The sequence below is a fragment of the Galeopterus variegatus genome, unplaced genomic scaffold, assembly GCF_000696425.1.
Source record: "Galeopterus variegatus unplaced genomic scaffold, G_variegatus-3.0.2 Scaffold3963, whole genome shotgun sequence".
In the NCBI taxonomy this organism is placed as follows: Eukaryota; Metazoa; Chordata; class Mammalia; order Dermoptera; family Cynocephalidae; genus Galeopterus; species Galeopterus variegatus.
Window position 1 is genome coordinate 122,733 of NW_007730074.1, and position 19,324 is coordinate 142,056.

General features: G+C 46.0%; 1 protein-coding gene across 1 annotated transcript; it reads left to right on the top strand.

The window, feature by feature from the left end:
• The first annotated feature begins 1,136 nt into the window (after positions 1 to 1,136).
• PATL2 (protein associated with topoisomerase II homolog 2 (yeast)) lies at positions 1,137 to 12,326 on the top strand. The gene is made up of 15 exons (XM_008586358.1): positions 1,137 to 1,152; positions 1,775 to 1,974; positions 2,596 to 2,676; positions 3,447 to 3,589; positions 4,085 to 4,165; positions 4,399 to 4,540; positions 8,423 to 8,543; positions 8,631 to 8,728; positions 8,950 to 9,003; positions 9,108 to 9,241; positions 9,374 to 9,533; positions 10,031 to 10,171; positions 11,009 to 11,106; positions 11,656 to 11,805; positions 12,212 to 12,326. Exons 1-15 carry the CDS (start codon positions 1,137 to 1,139, stop codon positions 12,225 to 12,227), a joined length of 1,635 nt encoding a protein of 544 aa, XP_008584580.1. The 3' UTR covers positions 12,228 to 12,326.
• The last annotated feature ends 6,998 nt before the right edge of the window (positions 12,327 to 19,324 follow it).

Sequence of the window (19,324 nt, forward strand, 5' to 3'; positions counted from 1 at the left end):
ACAGGATGTGGGCACAGGACCCAGGATTGCTTGGGGGTTAGATGAGGATCAGGTGGGTCTTAGGTTTTGACTTTCAGCAATAGTGATGGATTTGCTTTTGTTATCATTGATTTGTTTTCTACTCCTGACTGAGTTTCTGGACCAGTTTTCCATTTGAGCAGCCAAGAAGATATAAGATTGCGTATTTCACACGAAAAGTGTTTTTACTTTGAAGATCTGACTTCTAAACTCACAGGGGTCCCTCATCAATTAGAGCAGGGTAGCAGACTTAAGCTCATGCAATCCAGTGAAAGGCAAGCATCACCAGGTGGACTTGCAGGAGCCCCAATTGCACTTCTCTGAAGCTCTGAGAACTTGGTTGCTAGGCAACCTCCTCAGGATCCACCCAGGGCCTTCCTATCAAATTTTGTTGGAGCAAAACCTAGGGATTAAGTGGAATGCAACCTCACAAAGTTCCTATAAAGGATATGGAAAACAGCGATCCTCTTTTAAAATATCTTCCCCCAATATCAGTCCCTATAAACTGTACTCACAACCTCAGATGCTTTAAAAGGCAGCTTATTTCTCTTCTTCCTTCAAGGCTTTTCTTTATCATTAGTTTATGTTCTCATACTTCTACCAAGATCCAGTGGTTGGTGGTGCTGGCCCTTTAACAGGTAAGCAGGGGAGGAGCTGGGACTCTTAAAGCCAGGAGCAGCAAGTGGGCCCTAGCTTAGGCTGCCATGGCTAACCTAAGCAGGAAGGACAGCACCAGTCAGGCGGTGGGTGTCAGCAACAATGCGTCACCATGTGCAGATGGTGGCTGGTAGTATCCATGTAGGAAGTGCTTTTCTTCCAACTCCTAGCCCTGTCTCTTATTTCCTTTGCAGAGCAGCTCCCTAGAGCTGGCTGGTGAGGTGGGAGGGTGGGGGGTTATAACAGTCTGAGAACCCAAGGTCTCATTCCTTGAGACTTTGGGTTAATAACTCTCTGACCACCTTTCTGGGAGGAGAGCATGGCTGTTTTAGGGTGCCATCCATCCTTACTGAGGAGGAGGGTGTCTCTGGGTCTCTTCCCTACCCCAGCCTCTTCCTGAGGCTGACAGTGCCCTCTCACAGGAGGACACAGCCATGGAGGAAGTCCACCAGCCTGCCACGATGAAATGCCTTGAAGGTATCACCAAGTGGACTGCAGTGTCTAGATAAAAAGCTCAGGGGTGGGAGGCTTCTTGGTCTGCTTCAGACATGGGCTCAGGTGGACAGAATCACTGGAAATGATTCCAAACTCTTTCACTTGCCAGCTACATCACACTGGGTGACTGAGATCACTTTTCTGGGCCTTATTTTCCTACCCTATATGGTAAAATTATCAACAGCCTTGACAGCTTCGTATGACTGTTACATGAATATATACATGTAAAGTATCTGGCACACAGTAGGGTTAAATTGCAGTGAGTCAGGGCAGCTGGAACTTGTTCAATTAAAGAGGCAACAGAAAGGGCTGTTGGATGGGGTTGAGTAGGTGGAGAAGTCTGTGCTGATACCTAGAGAGGAAACTGAAAAGGGATGTGGAAAGCGAAGGTTTTGGGCACCTGCCAGGCTCTGCTTTAGTGGCAGATGGTTTGGGGCACCCTGGGGTGGGGAGGCTGAGTCACACCCATAGAACAGGAAGTGCTAGAAGGTTGTGCTGGATGGCTTGTGAATAGAAGTGCTTCTGAGAAGCAGCCTCTCTGGATGAGACTCCTCACACCTGAGCCCCCATCTTACATCCTCCTCAGGCCCACACTTAAACCAAGGGCCAGGCAAGTCATGTGGCCTCTCAGCTCCTGCAGAAGACCTGGTGTCTGCTTCCCAATTGGAGAAAGAGAATGAAGACGCAGAGGAGAAGGAGGAGGATGAGGATCTGGACACAGATTCAGATCTGGCCCCAGACCCAGAGGAGGAAGAGAATGATCTTGGGGATCCAGCTGTATTCAGCACTGTCCATAACACCCAGGTACCATGGCAGAAGGGAATGGGAGAGGGTGGTCCTGAACTGTCCGTAGCTCATGGACTATCACTAAACATCTTACTCCTTTTCTTCACCCCTTTGTAAGATAGGATCTATCTGTACTAACACTTTCTATTTCAGGTTTTCATTCAAAGTAGGGACTCACCTTCCCTCTTTGCTCCTATCTCCCACTTAGTTTCTGATGCTGTCTTCACCTTAAAACCAGGTCCTAGTAGGGCTGTGCATCACCTACAGGTGATGGCCCTGCTACTGATGCTGAAGGTGAGTTCTGATCCTGGGCCCCTGTGTCTCAGCAGTTCATTCCTGATATTCCCTTGGATTCCCACAAGGAGTAGAGAAAGAGAGAGACAAGGACTCCCATGTAAAAATGAGGTGACTCAGACCCTCCTTCAACCTCCTCCTAAGATACTAGTCTTGCTTCCTCTTGGGAAGGAGAGGGATCTTGGCCCAATTGACTTTGAATATCAGAGAAGGCCGGGCTGCTACTGTCCTGGTGTTGAAATGGCTGGTCTCGCTGCCCCATCCCTTTTCCCCATGGACACAGGTGAATGTGGAAGACACCATAGGGGCCCATTTGAGCCTGGGGTTTTCTGTCTCCTGTTCCAGACAGGTCTGCCAAGCTCCCCTGGAGTCAAGACCCCTGGTGTCTCAGGGATGCCACCCGCTCCCTTGCACTTCCTGTGGCAGGTGAGTCCGCTCCAGTCTCCATCCTGTGAGGTGACCAGTTGCTAAGATGGATTCCACCCATTATGTCCAATCTACTCTTGGCCCTGCTCTGGAGATAAAACACCTAAAGTGAGGGTATGAGGGAGCTGCCTTATCATAGGGGAGCATGATAAATGGCAGAGGTGGTGTGCCCAGTCAGGGGTATGGACAGATACCTTAATAAGTGGTACTGGGACAACTGGGCCATTCATATGAAAAAAGACAACCAGATCCCTATTCCTCCCTTACAAAGATGAGCAGCTCTGAGCTTAGGGCTGGAAAGAGTTCTTGCCCTTCAATTAACTGTGTAATGGGCACGTGGCCTGGAGTAGAGCAGTTTGAGGAGCACAAAATTCTTCAGGAAGAACTAGAAGGGAATTATAGCTCTGAGGAGGGCTTTGGGTGAGTAGAAAAGAGACAGATGAGTTCTTCTCCAGTGGTTGAAGACATAAAAGCCTGAGAGAAGACTGTCAGAGAAGAGAGCAAGAGGCATTGCAAAAGCACCAGCCCCACAAAGTCAGGGAAGCTGCTTCCTAGGAGGTGACAAACCCTGTTGAAACAAGGCAGTAATTACTCTGGTGCCCTCATAGCTGGCTCAAGAGACCCCCAAGATAGCAAAATGTTGGGCGAAGTTCATGAGGGAAAAGGCAGGTGAGAATATAGAGGCAGGAAAGAAACTGAGCCTTAGCAGCAAGCACAGCATTCTTTTGGTGGAGATGGCCTTCTCTCAGATCTCTTAATTCCTTTCTCAGACCCTGGACTACCTGTCGCCAATCCCTTTCTGGTCTACGCTTCCCAGCGCCAGCTCTCCAGTACAACACTTTGGATCTCAACTGTCCTCGCCAGACCCATCTCTCTCCTGCAGTCTGCCGACCTCATGGCCCCCTGGGTTCAGGTTACCAGTTCAGGGTGCTGGGGACTCAGTGTCAGGATGCTGAGGAGGTGCTGGCTGAGGAGGGGTGGGGGCCACTCCATCAGTTGCCACAGAAAAATACTTATGGAAACTTACTAATAGAAGTCTAAGGTATAGTTCAATCCCTTCTCCGTCAGGGACAAGGAAATGATGGAGCCCCAGGGTGATTAAAAATTTGAGGTCAGCTAGCATGACCGAACTGAGACTAGGAGTCAGAACTCCTGACCACGAGGCTAACAGATTTTCTACTGTGCCAAGACTTCCTACAGTCAAACTGTAGGAAAATGTATGTTGAATGGGAACGTGAGCCCTGCTGGGCTAGGACTGTGATATTTCTTGTGACTGATTTTGGAGAGACACATAAACAGGGTTCCCTTAGATGTTCGCCTGAGCTTATCTGGGGCTGAACAAATGGAGGGGGTGGGGAGCTGAGCGCTTCCTTCCACCCAGCCCAAGTTTCTTTTTAAATCTTCCCAGTCATCTGACCCAGCTGCACCCTCAGCACCAACGGATCTTGCAGCTGCAGCAGAAGCAGCGGCAGCATAGTCGAACACCAAGGTAATGCCTAGATGAGGAACAGAGTTGAGGGGCGTCCTTCTGCATGCAAGGTACTCCCTCATGGCCAGGCATTTTCCCCAAAGCCCCTGCACAGTTAAGACTCTCATACCATTGCCCACATCTGCACCGTCTCCCATCCTTCCCAGAGAGCTCCACTCCCTGCTCAACACGCCTTGGGAAGTTCACTGTGGCAGGGGTGTGTAGGTCTAAAGGGTGTTCCTCCTGGCTTGAAGTTCCTCAGCTAAGAAGCCTTGGTCTCAGCAGCCAGACCCCTATGCTAACCTCATGACCCAAAAAGAGAAGGACTGGGTGATAAAAGTGCAGATGGTTCAGCTGCAGAGTGAGAACCCTCGCCTGGATGACTATTACTACCAGGTGAGCCCCGGGGCACTCGTCCCAGTGTGTGACCTTAGGATTAGATAGGCCTGGACTCCACAGGCCCTCTCTGATCCTCTCTTCAGCTCATAGAGGCCACGTCCATTCTGGTGGGAGAGAATCAGTGCAGGATCAGGGTCATATTTCTGAAGTTGACATCCCAAGCTCATTCCTGTCTATCCTCCATTTCAGCCAAAGGGGATTATTTACATTGCCCAAATACACTCAGGTTTGTCTCCATTCTTTGAGAATTTTCCTTACCTGCCCTGGAATTATACTTTCCCACCTTTGTACACTTCCATGTGCCTTAGAAATGTCTTGTTATATTCACCTACTTACATAGGGATCTTATAGTGGGATTCAACTTGTTGAATTGAACAAATGCTGGTGGCCTTGTGACTTGTCTTCCCTGCTTCCTACATTCTCTCCTCATTGGACAAGTCTTTGTCCACACGTTTTTGAGGTGTCTAGGCTGTTTTTCACTTTCTCCTCAACATCCATGAGTCCCACATCTTTATCCCCTTCTCATTTATGTTAGTTTCTTCCTTTCTTTCCACCCAGCTTCAAAAGCCCTCCTTTCTGCCAGGATCACTGAAAGTGAAGTATTTTTGTACTCTTACCTTTTTGGCATTGCTCCTAAACCAAGGACTTATTCAATTCCTTGTTTGGTACATAGCCAGAAGGTTTATTTTAGTACAGGATTTCTCAACATGCTTTAAGAAGATGTTAGGGCTGCTGAGCAAAGCCAGACAAGTATAAAACTGGCCTTGAGGCCGATTGACAAATACTTAGTGCTAATTGTCTACTTAAAGCTGCTGATGCTCTTCACACCATCAGGCAACACTAATTTTAAAAAGCACAGGTGGGATCACAAGATTAAAATGGGGGGAGGGAGGAGGATAGGTGATGTGCATATGTGTTTGTACTTGGGAATGAGGAATGTAGGAAGGTTGCAGATGCTGGAACAGGCTTGCTTCCTGGCTCTCCTTTGCTCTCTGCCTTGTCATATTTGCTGGTGGTACCTAGTTTTTCAAGTACTTGGTATGGTGTATTAGTCCGTTTTGTGTTGCTATGACAGACTGGGTAATTTATAAGGAAAAGAGGTTTATTTGGCTTACGATTCTGGGAGAGCTGCATCTGGCATGGGCCTCAGGCTGCTTCTACTCATGGAGGGGCGGCTACAAGCAGATCACATGGCGAGAGGAAGCAAGAGAGTGAGAGAAAGAGGAGGTGCCAGGGTATTTTTAAGCAACCAACTCTCACGGGAACAAACAGAGCGAGAACTCACTCATTAATCCCCCCATCCAAGGACAGCATTAATCCATTCATGAGGGATCCGCCCCCATGGCTCAAACAGCTTCCAGCACTGCCACTGGAGATCAGATTTCAACATGAGTTTAGGCGGGGACAACACATCCAAACTCCATCATTCTGCCCCTGGCCCCCCAAAACTTATGTCACTCTCACATAGAAAATATAATCATTCCATCCCAACAGTCCCAAATGTCTTAGCTTGTTCCAGCACCAACTTAAAAGTCCAAAGTCTCATTGGAAACCAAAGGCAAAACTCCTTCCAGATGTGAACCTGAAAATCAAAACCAAAAATTATCTACTGCCAAGATACAATGGTGGAACAGACATTGGGTACACATTCCCATTCCAAAAGGGAGGAATAGGCCAGAAGAAAGGAAAAACAGGCCCCAAACAAGTCCAAAACCCAGCAGGGCAGACATTATGTCTTAAAACTCCAAAATAATCTTTTTTTAACTCCAAGTCCTGCATCCTGGGCACAACTGGCCATCTGGGCCCCCAAAGCATCAGGCAGCCTCACTCCAACAGCTCTGCCAGGCACAGCCCAGTGGGCCACGCTGGTGCCTGTGGCTTTTCCAGGCCTGTGTTGCATGTTACCAGTAGCCCTGCAGTTCTGGGGTCCTGGTGACAGCCGCACTGCATTGGCTCTACAAGACATTTCCCTGGTGAGGGTTCTCTGTGGGGGCTCTGACCCCATTTTGCTGCTCAGCATTGCTCTAGTAGATGGCCTCTGCAGTGGCTCCACCCCTGTAGCAGGTCTCTGCCTGGGTCCCCAGGCTTTTCCATACATCCTCTGAAATCTGGGTGGAGGATGCCCTGCCTCCACTGCTCTCATGTCCTGCTGGCCTGCAGACTTAACACAACGTGGATGCCACCGAGGTTTCAGGCCTCTATTCTTCAGGGCTGCTGCACGAACCATACTTGGGGCCGTTCCAGCCGGAGCAGCTGGGATGCAGGGAGCAGGTTCTCAGGGGCAGCTGTGCCCCAGGTCTGTCCTCTGGGATAACTCAGTCATTCTAGGCCTCAAGGCCTGTGATGGGTGGGGCACCCTTCCAGACTTCTCAAATGCCCTTAGGGCTTTCCTCTCACTGTCCTGGTTATTAGCATCTGGCTGCCTCACCACCAAGATAATGTCCTTAGCAACCAGTTTATCTGCTGCACCCTTGCATTTTTCTTTTTTTTTTTCTTCTTTTTCTTTTTTTTTTCTCTTTTTTTTGTCTTTTTTCGTGACCGGCAACGGATCGCAACCCTCAGTGTCGCGCCCGTACCGGACCGGGACCAGCTACGGGATCACACCCCTCGGTGTTGCGTCCGCCCCTCGCTCAGCCAGTGAGCGGCCGGTCTGTATGTGGGATCCGAACCCTCGGCGGGAGCGCCGCCCCACTTCCCAAGCAGCGCACTGTAGCAGTGCGCCACCGGGCCGGCCCCACCCTTGCATTTTTCTCCAGCTCTCCGCTTCTCTACCTCATGGCCTGGCTGCAAATTTTCCAAATCTTTACGTTCTGCTTCCCTTTTAAATTCTGGCTTTACCTCATGCTTTTGCTACCATAACTCAGAGTAGGCAGTTGAAAGTAACCATGCAGCTTCCTTAATGCTTTGCTGCTTAGAAATTTCTTCCACCACACATTCAGGTTCACAACTCTTAATTCCCATCTTCCACAAAGTCCAAGGGCATGGACACAATGCGGCCAAATTCCTTGCTATGGTGTAGCAAGAGTTATTTTTTGCCCAATTCCTGATAAGTTCCTCATTGCTCTCTGAGACGTCATCATCTGCATGGTCTTTACTGTCCACATTTCTGTCAGCATTCTGGTCACAACCATTTAACGAATCTCTAAAATGTTCCAAACATTCTCTCATCTTTTTGTCTTTTTCTAAGTCCTCCAAACTCCTCCAACCTTTGCCCATTACCCAGTTCCAAAGCTGCATCCACATTTTCAGGTATCTGTATAGCAACACCCCCTACTCCTTGGTACCAATTTTCTGTATTAGCCTATTTTGTGTTGCTTATAACAAAATACCTGGAACTGGGTGATTAAAAAGAAAAACGACATTTATTGCTTACAGTTTCTGGGGCTGTGAAGTCCAAAGTCCATCTGGTGGTGGTGACAGTGACCTAGGGGTCTCACATTGCAAGATGGTGGAAGCAGGGAGAGAAAAAGAGGAGGTGCCAGGGTCTTTTTAAACAACCAGCTCTCGTGGGAACAAATAGAGTGAGAACTCACTCAATCCCCCCACCCAGGGAGAACATTAATCCATTCATGATGGATCCACCCCACAGCTCAAACAGCTTCCAGCACTGCCACATTGGGGATCAGATTTCAACATGAGTTTTGGTGGGGACAACACATCCAAACTCCATCATACGGGAATTCCAAGACAGGTGGCATGGGGCCCAGGGTGCATAAGATACTTTAGAATAACTGCTAGAAGGGCCTATGGTGCTAGGATCATTTCTGGAATGAGTGCTATAGGAAAGGGTTGTGTTAAGAGGTTGCACTTGAGAACCTTAACTCTAATTTCAGAAGATGAGTATGGATGGGTTTTTCTCCCCCTCTTTCATGGACTCAGAAATATTATCAGAAACTAGAGAAGAAGGAGGCAGATGAAGAGCTACTTGGACGAAGGAACAGGGTTGAGTCTCTCAAGCTGGTAACGCCTTACATTCAGAAGGCAGAGGCTTATGAGTCAGGTAGGACCAGGGCTGATCTGCTGGCTTTGAGTGGGCAGAGGGTGGAAAGGGGAGGGGAACATGCCTCTCCCGCCTTTGTTCACATAGTGGTTCGAATTGAGGGTTCTCTGGGCCAGGTAGCTGTATCGACGTGTTTCAGCCCTCGCCGAGCTATTGACGCTGTATCCCATGGAACTCAAGATCAGGTAGGAGCATTATCTTTTCAGAACCCTTTTTCTCTCCTGCTTGGGAGAAAGGTCTATGACATTCTCATGTTGGAGTTCAGATTGTGACCTAAGTGTGAGGAAGAACCATGATCAGACTTTGTGTCGAGCCTTTCCAGCTCAAGTTCTAGTTAGTCTGAGGCCTGGGCTGCTGCTGTGGTGGTGTGGCTGATAGTGACAGCTAGAGACTCTTTTTCTCCTAGGATGCAGGAGCTGCAAGTAGTCAGAGGCTTCTGGTATTACACCGGATTGAGAAGGTGAGATGGCAGTTCCTTGGGGACGAGTTCCTCACTTACCTTTGAGAATGGGATATCGCTCAAACTTACCTCTTCTTCCTCTTCTCACACCCTCAAATTCTCAGATGTTCCTTCAGTTACTAGAGGTAGAGGAGGGTCAGAAGGATGGGTCGTCACAGCCCTGCTACTCTGAGCAGCAGCGCAACCAGACTGAGAAGCTTTTCCAGGCCTTAAAAACCCAGGAACAGAATGACCTGGAGTGAGTTGGGAGGGCCCGCCTCAGCCCAAGAGGGAAGGATCAGCAGAGACGCTGGACTTGCTTCAGCCCCTCCTTTCTGGCATGCAGCCCTCTCCTCTGTGTAGACCTCTGAAAATGCTCTCTTCTTTGTAGGCAGGCAGCAGATGGCTTCCTGCAGGTGCTCTTTGTGAGGAAGGGGAAAGCCTTGGTGGCCCGGCTGCTCCCCTTCCTGCCCCAGGATAAGGCTGTTAGCCTTCTTCTGGCTATCACCCACCATCTGCCCCTCCTGGTCCGGAGTGATATGACTGACCAGGTACTGTGGCATTGGGTGGAGAAGAAGATGGTCTCCTGGATAGGTTAGGGATCTTTCCTCCCCTCCACTCCCCACTCCCAGAGATGCCGGAGAAGGTGCTGGGCAGTGAGTGGTGCCAGCCCCACCACCCTCAGGTGAGGAAGTTACAGAACAAACTACTAGAGCAGCAGTGGATCATCTTCAAGTACGATGCACAAAAGAAAAATAGGTGTATGGTTGCACAGGTGTGAGTGTGCTGTGGAGGCCTGAGAGAAGATAAGGACCCCCTGATAAGCATTGAGCTCTACATCTACTTTTCTTGAGGAAGATATCCTAGAACAAGTGTGTACCAAAGGACTCAGCAATATCAATGGAGTCATGAGTGGTGTCAGGCCTGGTCAGTAACATGATCAGGAAGGTGCCAAAGGCACATCATCAAGGGAAGGGGTTGGAGGCAAGGCAGGAGGAGGTGAAGTTGTAGTGGATTTTGGGAAAGGTGCTTACTGCTCTTCTTACAGGTGCTACAGATGTTATTCAAACCTCTGAGCAAATGTATCAGTCACTTGACCTTCCATGAGCTCCTCCAAGGACTTCAGGGACTAACACTGCTACCACCTGGCTCCTCAGAGCGGCCAGTCACTGTGGTGCTTCAGAATCAGGTAATACTTCTTCTAGGAGGCTTTTCTCTCTCCATAGATGGTTTCCAAGTGGTATCACTGGTAAGGAATAAGTGAAGGGGAATGTTCATATCTCTTCACAAAGCTTATCCTCTGCAGTGCTTCTCAACTTCTAGTGGGCAGAGCATCACCTGGAGAGCTTATTAAACTCCAGTTCCTTGGTCCCACCCATAAAGAGTCATTCACTAGGTCTGGGGTGGGGCTTATGCACCGGCTTTTCTACCAAGCTCTCTGCTGCTGCCGCTGGTGTGAGCCTCTAGAGCAGAGGTCTCCAAACTTTTGTGTTCCCCCTTAGTAAAGAATTCCAAACCATACCACCCATGTATGTTTATAAGTCATATACGTGGAATAATGTAGTAACATTAGGTACATAATAAAGATAAGACAGTTTCAAAAGATGACTCTAGATATGAAACTTCTGATATCGTCTTCCAGTATCCCAGTGGATTATCTTGTGTACTCCACTCTGAAGATCTTTGCTTAAAGTAGTGCTTCTGAAAGTGGGGTCCACAACTACCTGCTTCAGATTCCTGGATCCATTCCTGATATTCAGACTGATTCCTGGGGGTACAGCCTAGGACTGTGCATTTAATCAGCTCTCTAAGAGTCAGTCTTTGGAAAGTCCAGAGCAGTGATTCTTTTAGAAGGGTCAGAGTTCTTGGGCTAGCCAACATATAACCTAATTGCTCTTGTGGGTTTTGGACTCCATTTCTAAATGTGAACCTACCCATTAGTTGCAAAGATAGCAGAGCCAGGGAAGCACTGAATGCCTAGGGTGAACTCATTTTGCCTTGAGCTATATATATATCTCTCTTGCAGTTCGGAATATCTTTGCTCTATGCCCTGCTGAGTCACGGAGAGCAGCTGGTATCCCTGAATTCTTCCTCAGAGGGACCCAACAGTGACCATACAGCTTGGTAAGATCATAAAGGCCTTGTAAATACTACTTCAATACCCCTGGGATATGTAGACTGAGCCAGATGAAGTATTTCCAGAGTGGCATATTCAAGTATTAGGGAAAAGTTTGGGCAGAGAAAGGAAAAATAGGAGGGTTGTAGCTATTCTTCCCCGCCCCCCCATAGTACCCTACAGTATTGGTTTCTCATGGAAGGCAATGTACCATAGTAAGGAAACAAACTTTAGAGTCAGACAGATCTAAGTTTGAATTCTGGTTCTGTCAGTTACTAGCAATATAACTTTGGGGCAAGTTATTTCACTCCTCATAGTCTGTTTCCTCATCTATCAAGTAGATATCATGGTATTGACCCCTTAGAGTTCTTAAGCTTGAATAGGAAGGAAAATGCATAAAGTACTAAGCATCGCTTGGCACATACCAAATGTGAAAATGTTACCTCTTAATTGCTACCTGGGCATAGTGACGGGGCAGTGATAAGAAACATTGGCCCTGACTGTTTCCTGCATAAATATAATATAAATGTTTACTTACATATATTTATGTCCTCCAGGACAAACATGGTGGTTCTGATTGCCTGGGAGATAGCTCAAATGCCTACAGCCTCTCTGGCAGAACCTCTAGCCTTCCCCAGCAACCTACTTTCCCTGTTCTGTCACCATGTGGACAAACAATTGGTTCAGCAGCTGGAGGCCAGGATGGAGTAAGTGATGGCAGAAACAAGGTCACAGCCCCTGGTTCAAGCCCAGTTTAGGTTCTGTCTCACCACCCTACTTCTTTCTTGTAAACCATGAGCATGGAGGATAACATGCTTTTGGAAGTAGTTCTAGACACTCTAGCATTTACTGAGTAAACGGTCAGCCAAACCTCTTTATTCCCGGATGCCTTGATCATTTAGAGCACTAAACTTCTGAGGTCAAGAATTTGAGAAACAGGATTATTCATTCAAAATATTTGAGGGACAACTATTCCAGGATATAAGCATGAATAATATAGAGTTCATCTCTGTCCTCAGAATACAGCATCTGTTAAAGCCAGATACTAACCAAATTGTATAAATACATGTAAAATGGAGTTGTATTTGCAGTTAACACCAGTTTTCTTTGTAGGATTGCCTGGATCTGATCTGTTTGTTTGGGACTATATGGGAAATTTAATCATCAGACATTAGCTGTATGAATTATGTCTGATCCAGAAAGTCTGAAGATATTTCTTTTTTTTTTTCCTTTTTATCTTTTTTTATTGACCGGTAACGGGATCGCAACCCTCGGTGTCGTGCCCGCACCGGGGACCGGCAACGGGATCGCAACCCTCGGCGTTGCGCCCGCACCGCACTCAGCCAGTGAGTGGGAACCAGTCTCCACATGGGATCCGAACCCTCAGTGGGAGCGCCGCTGCGCTCCCAGACGGCGCACTTTCCAGTGCGCCACCGGGCCAGCCCTGAAGACATTTCTTATGCCTTTGATATATTGGAGGATCCTGCCTAAAACATTTTCTTATTCTTTCTTCAAAAATCTAAATGAGATACCTAAAAATAAGGCATGGTATAATTAAAAAGAGAATAGAATGATGTGTTGATACTCGTTTGTAAGTTAGGAGCTATAATGAAGGCCATCTTATATGCGAATGCTCCTAGAATGTCCTTATTATAAGGGACAAGGCCTTGTTTTATCTAACAAAAGTATAACCTCAGAAATTCCTTCAATGTTGCCTCTTTTATACAGAGAAAATAGCACTGGTTTAGCTATAAGGGTTGGATATAAATATCTCCTTTGGGATAGAAAATGGTTTCATTTTCACAAATAAGGTCATGTGTTCATCAACAAACACTGCAGTGCTTTTTAGGAACCAGACACTGTTTTAGGCAGGAGGGTAACAGCAGTGAATAGCACCAAGTCCCTGATCTTTTGAAGCTTTCCTCTCTGGTTGGATAGAAACTGCCACAAAATATCAAGCAGTGATAAATACCATGGTGGTGAAAACGAAGGTCCAAGAAGGCTTGTCAATAGAGGTTACATTTAAGCTGAAGTGTTCCAAATGTGGAGGTTATTTTAAGAACTACTGCTGGTCTAGCAGGTTGGCTCAGTTGTTTAGAGCATGGTGCTGCTAACACCAAGGTCCAGAGTTCAATCTCTGAATGGACCACCTGCCAAAAAATTAAAAGGTACTGATGGGAGGCCTGGTAGTCTGACTCAACGCCCCACCCCTACCGCATCCTCTTACTAGGTTCTTCACTCCACTTCGAGAAAGAATTCAAGGGCAGAGTCACAGTAGAAAGTGAGAACAGCTTTAATGTAACAAGAGATACAGACTTCAGAGAAAGTGGGGCATAGCTCCAGAGATTGAGCAGGGTCCATCCAAGTTTAACACAAAAGTAAGAAACATACACTTAAAAGTTCAGTACAGAGTGCAGGCTGGCTCAACACAGTGAGCAGCCACTTGCTGAAAGTTAAGTTTGATACAAGAGAAAGCGTACCTCAGCCAGTGAAATGCAGGTTGACCCCAGGAACGTGAGCAACAACCCCACCTTCTGCCAGGATTCAACTTTTATAGTCTCACTATTTAATACATACTCATGCTATCTAATGAATATAAACTCCACTTTACTGAGCATACTTGGCTATCATGGTTATATAATCCCTTTCTACTAAGCATGCCCAACCATTGGACTTGCATAAATCAGCCCCCTGATGTCTGTTAGTGCCAAAAATAGGTCCAACTAGCAACAGTAACTTTCCTCTGAGAGGATTCCAGGAGAGGCCTGAGACCTTGGAGGAATGGCTTGAAACCCAGAGGTGTGTCCTGTAACCTGAGCCCAGGGAAACTGAACACCTCCTATCTCATTCACCCCTCAGATTCCATTCCCTTAATCTTAAGGGAAGATGAAGGGTAAAGGTCTGGCTTCTGTAGCTGCTTCAGGCTGATCAAGACTGTAGGCCCTGCCTAGATGGAAACAGAAGTCTCTGAATTCCTGACTTAGGGGCCCAAGCTCAGTTTTAGGTGGTCAAGTCGGTACCGGGTCGAAGATATGTAGAGCCATCATCTTTATGTGAAACTGTTGAAGTCTAGAAGAGACAAATTTAACAAGAAGTTTAAAGATACAGGGACCCGGGTCGGCCTTTGGCTCACTTGGGAGAGTGTGGTGCTGATAACACCAAGGCCACAGGCTCAGATCCCATATAGGGATGGCCGGTTAGCTCACTTGGGGGAGCATGGTGCTGACAACACCAAGTCAAGGGTTAAGATTCCCTTACCGGTCATTTAAAAAAAAAAAAAAATACAGGCACCCAAAATCAAAAGCAATAGAACAGCTGCTAATTGTCCCAACAAGGGTAAAAACCAAGTGGCTGAGGGTATGTAATTCCTTACAGATTACCAAATGCTTTGAGATAGGATTATAAAACTTGTGTAACCAGATGGCTTGCTCATATTCTTTTTACATTATCTCCTACTTATCTTGAAGTGTTCGTGAATGTGTAACAAATTTTATTTATAATAGCACATATTCTCCTTTGCTCAGCTAGAAGATAATCTAGGGCCAGATAGTTGTCTAGGACTAACCCAGCTAAAGCATCCAGAGATGCTTGTAACCTCTTTATGGCACCCCCGGTTCTCTGGGCTAATTCGGCCACAGTATTAAGTTCTGTAAAGGGCTTCATGATATGCAGATCCTCCCCAAGGAGCAGCTAATATGATAACTGCTCCAATTTCTACTAATATTGGGACATGTGGAGTCAAGGTACATGATTCACCAGCTTTGAGATTTAATGCCTGCCCTGCTGGGTTTCGGACTTGTTTGGGACCTGTTACCCCTTTCTTTTGGTCTATTTCTCCCTTTTGGCATGGAAATATGTACTCTGTGTTTGTTCCACCATTGTATATTAGAAGTAGATAACTTGCACTGATTTCACAGATGGGATTTTGAACTCTCGACTTTTGAGATGAAACAGGTTAAGACTTTGGGGATGAAAAGAACATATTTGTATGTTGTTGCTTTGCCCCCCACGGATTTGCCACCCCACTTCCCTTGGGTGACAAGCCTGCAAAGGATTACTCAAAGCCCATCTCTCTCCTCTCTGAGCAGTGAGAGACCTCAAGTGAGAGGCATCTCTTCCTTGGGAAATTAACCCCAAATTGGGGTTCTCTTCCTGCATTTATTTTCCAGACCAGGGAGTTACAGGAAGAGAACATAGGTGGGGTCATAGTTTAACAATATAGGCTGGTAACTTTCAGTGAAACAAGTCAGATGACATTCCATTAGACAACTAAGTGATCCACCAACAAAAGCTTGATCTAGCAAACATTACCTTCTTACAGCAATTTTTCAGTATCTTTACACAACAATCAGTAACTAGTCTGTCCTTGAGCCAGCAACCTTGCTGTATTAGAATTCTTTATCTTACACCAGAGACTTTATAGCCTGAGGAAAATTTCCAGTCCTCCACAAGGTCAATATTTGAAACTGCAAGGCTCTGGAAAACCAAGCCCTGTGAAGTACATTTGCTTTATAGTATATTCCACAGTATGGGAAAAAGATGTGAGTTTTGGGGGGGCTGGGGTGGAATACAGTGGGTTGAATTATGTCCTCCCAAAACTCATTGAAGCTTGAATTGTGTCCCCCAAGTTTTATGTATTAGAAACTCAGCCTGCACTGTGACTGTTAAGAGGGTGGGAAATCCTATTATGGTAACTGAAAGGCAGAACCTTGAAGAGGGGATTAGATTTAGGACCGTGTGGTAGTGAATGGATTAAAAATGGTGGTCAGAGGGCTTTAAAAGAAGAGAGAGGAGAGTCTCTCTCTCTCTCGCTCTCTCTGCGCCACAATTTTCACAATGCGATGGCCCTGCTATCACTGAAGTCACCACTAAGGGTCTCAGCAGATGTGTTCCCTGGACTTTGGACTTCCTGCCTTCTGAAACTGTAAGCAATAAATCTCATTTGTTTACAAAGTACCCAGTTCCAGATATTTTTTAATAAGCAACACAAACAGACTAATAACAGGCCTATGGCTCAATTTTTGTCTGTGTGAACTCCTATTATAAATGAGCATATCATTAGGAGCCAAGTTTCCTAATGTACAACCGTCCTACAAGTACTATGTTGTCTACACATGGGTAGGCCCTGGCTTTAAGTGGTAAGGGACACCTTTTGCTTCAGTATACGAAACTCAGGGGCCAATTCACTGCTGGCTAATTTGAGGGGTTTGTGCACAAGAAGACATCCTGATGGAGCACATGCCCTTTTGTAAGTAGTTGTTTTAAATTATTTGTGATATTCAGTCAGGGGAATTACAGGTATTACAGTTCAGTGAAAGCAACCCTCTTGATCAGGGAACCATGCCCCTATTGCTCTTACTCCATGAAGTGTTGTTAAATGCAGCTTTGGGAATGTCAAAATTTACTTTCCAGATATCTAAGGTAGGTCATATCCTTCCCACTGACTACATACATTTTTGGTACCTAGAATTCTCTTACTAGTGGTGTTTTTAACAGGGCACCTATGGGTGTGATTTGGGATACAGAAAATTTGAGAACAGATGTTCATTTTTATCATAACAAGGATTTCTAGACCCAGCATAGACAGAACAAATCTTTACTAAGAGGGGGAGGTTGAGCAAAATAGCATAATGACAGCACAATAGTCAGTATCACCAGGAAAATTACTAGGCCTAGAATTGTCTACCACATCTCTTATCTGATTGTGGGTCAGTCTCTTAGGATATTTTTCCTTCTGAATAGATATTTAAGATCTTCCACAGGTTTACATGAGTAGGCAAAGTTGACACCAGACTCTTAGGGTTACTGCTAGGGCTCATAAGACAGGTTTTACTCAAAGGTGGATCCAACTAGGAGGGCCTTTGCCTTCATGACCTCTGGTGGACTCATTCCTACATACCCTGCTTTTTGGTTCCCCTTCAAAGGCAATTTATTTTAAGACACTGTAAATGATTCTAATTTTTCCTATTTGAAATGTAAGTTGTGCTGTAACAAATCATCCTGTCAAGTGTAGCCACTGTCAATGTAGTTGAACTTCTGGGGTCAAGAAAGTATGCTCAAACTGATTCCCACCACACCTGGTGGGACATACCTAACTCAACTGTGAAAAGACCTATCACACATCACCTTGCTGCTGATTACATGGCCTGAGGTCTCTGCCTTCTCCCCCATCCTCACAACAGTGACTATCTATTCCTTCAAGAGTCCCTGTCCTTGGAACTGCTTCTGGCTCCTTTCATAGGAACAAACCATTGCCAATACCTCTCACACACCAAGATCTTCTATTGCCACCCCCTTCAGACCAGCCATATTCTGTTGGAGCAGAAACCTGGCCTCAGGCCTCCTACCTTGTACACCAGGTGATTGTCCAGGGACAAATTGCCCCTGTCCCCTCTAATCACCTTAGGGACTCATGGCTGCCCCAGCCCATCCCCAAAGTACCAAGCTCTAGTGACCCTTGGACAGGAAGAGAATTAACCATCCAGTACACACTTAATAGCAGCCCATTAACAGGTCCAAAGTGTATGCATCCCAAAAATCAAACCTTCCTCATCTGCCAATACCATTTATTCTCTGGCTGCAGACCTCTTCCTGTGCCAAAAGTGCCCCATGGGGAGCAGTGTGAAAGTGAGGAAGACATAGTTTCTGACTCCCTCCTCTAGGTTTGTAGGGTTTCAAAAGCCAGAGCTGAAACGGCCTTTGGAGACAACTCAGAGTTCATGAGTGTGTGATTGTGACCAGTGGGTTGATAGCTGTATGTATGAAGCAGTGTACAACACTCAGTACGAGGCACCACTTGTCATTGAGAACAGCACCTTTGATGAAGGGAACTTTACCACAGCCCTTGTCAACACTGGCCCTGAGGAATCAGAAAATGCATGATGTCCCTAAGCTACCTGTGAGAACTCAGAGCAGGAGCGCTAATGCCCCCCTCAGAGATTGAGCCTGAACCTCTTGGCTCTGATGCAAAGTCTAGCCAAGACTCCATTTGGTCCCTGCTCCCATCCTTGTCACCTCAAGGTCCTGCTGGAGGGGTGGAATCAGCATAGCTTTATTGGGTCTTTCTTGGTTTCCGAGGGTCTACTAGTCTGCAGCCTCAGCTGGCTGGAAAACAACTTTACATTCATGTAAATAATGTCATATTGCCATAGGAAAGAAGGAACTCAGAGAAATGCATGCTAAGGCCTACAACTCATGGTTTTAGGCCCCAACATGGCTTCAGTCCTGCTCCTTCCAACAATTTGCCTACTGTCAATACTTAGAGACAAGCTATACATTAATTGGTACATCAACAATCTTAAGAACTTACACCAATTCTTTGTTTAGGAACAGGATGTCTCATCCAAGTCATGGGTCCCCCCTTTAAGGCTGGGAATACTTTGAAAACTGCTTGTGTAGAAAAGACATCATTTCCCCCTTTTTGATCAAAACATTCCTCAAGAAAGCATTGAAGATCAATTTTCTGATGAAAAGGTCTTATTTTTCTTTGTACTGATCCCTCAGTGCTAGGAAGGCTCATCCCCAGGTAGACTGGTCCCTTGCAGCTGGGAAAGCTTATTCCCAAGAACTTATGTCCCATGCTGGGGGGAAAGATGAAACAGCAGGTAGGGCAAATTAGAGCAACATGAAGTGAACTTAGAAGAGACATGCTATTTTATAACCAGTTTCTAATTGCATCCTGTTATAAAGAGCAAATTCTTATTGATCTTATGCAAATAACCATATTGCCATAAAAATCATAAAGATACAAAAAGTTTTTCAATTTTGGAGGAATCAAATGGGGAAAAAAACCCAAACATTTCCATCGCCATTCATAAGTTATATTTTACCAAATTGCTACAAGTTGTAGACAACTTGAGAGAGTATTCATAAATCTGGAAAACAAGATATTTACATAAAAAGATGAAAATGAAAGTTACCAAAACATGATCAGTTATTTAACTTCATGGGATTAATTTTTGCTTTTGTTGATCTTGATTAGCAATTTTGATAAACCTATCAGTTTCTTACTAGAGTTCGGAAAAACCTTTATTCTGTCCATTGATAATAAAGTTATTTAAAACCTGTGTTTTGTTTTGTTTTTGTTTTTTTTGTCTTTTTCCGTGTCCGGCAACGGATCGCAACCCTCAGTGTTGCCCCCGTACCGGACCGGGACCGGCAACGGGATCGCAACCCTCGGTGTTGTTCCCGCGCCTCGCTCAGCCAGTGAGCGGGAACCGGTCTGTA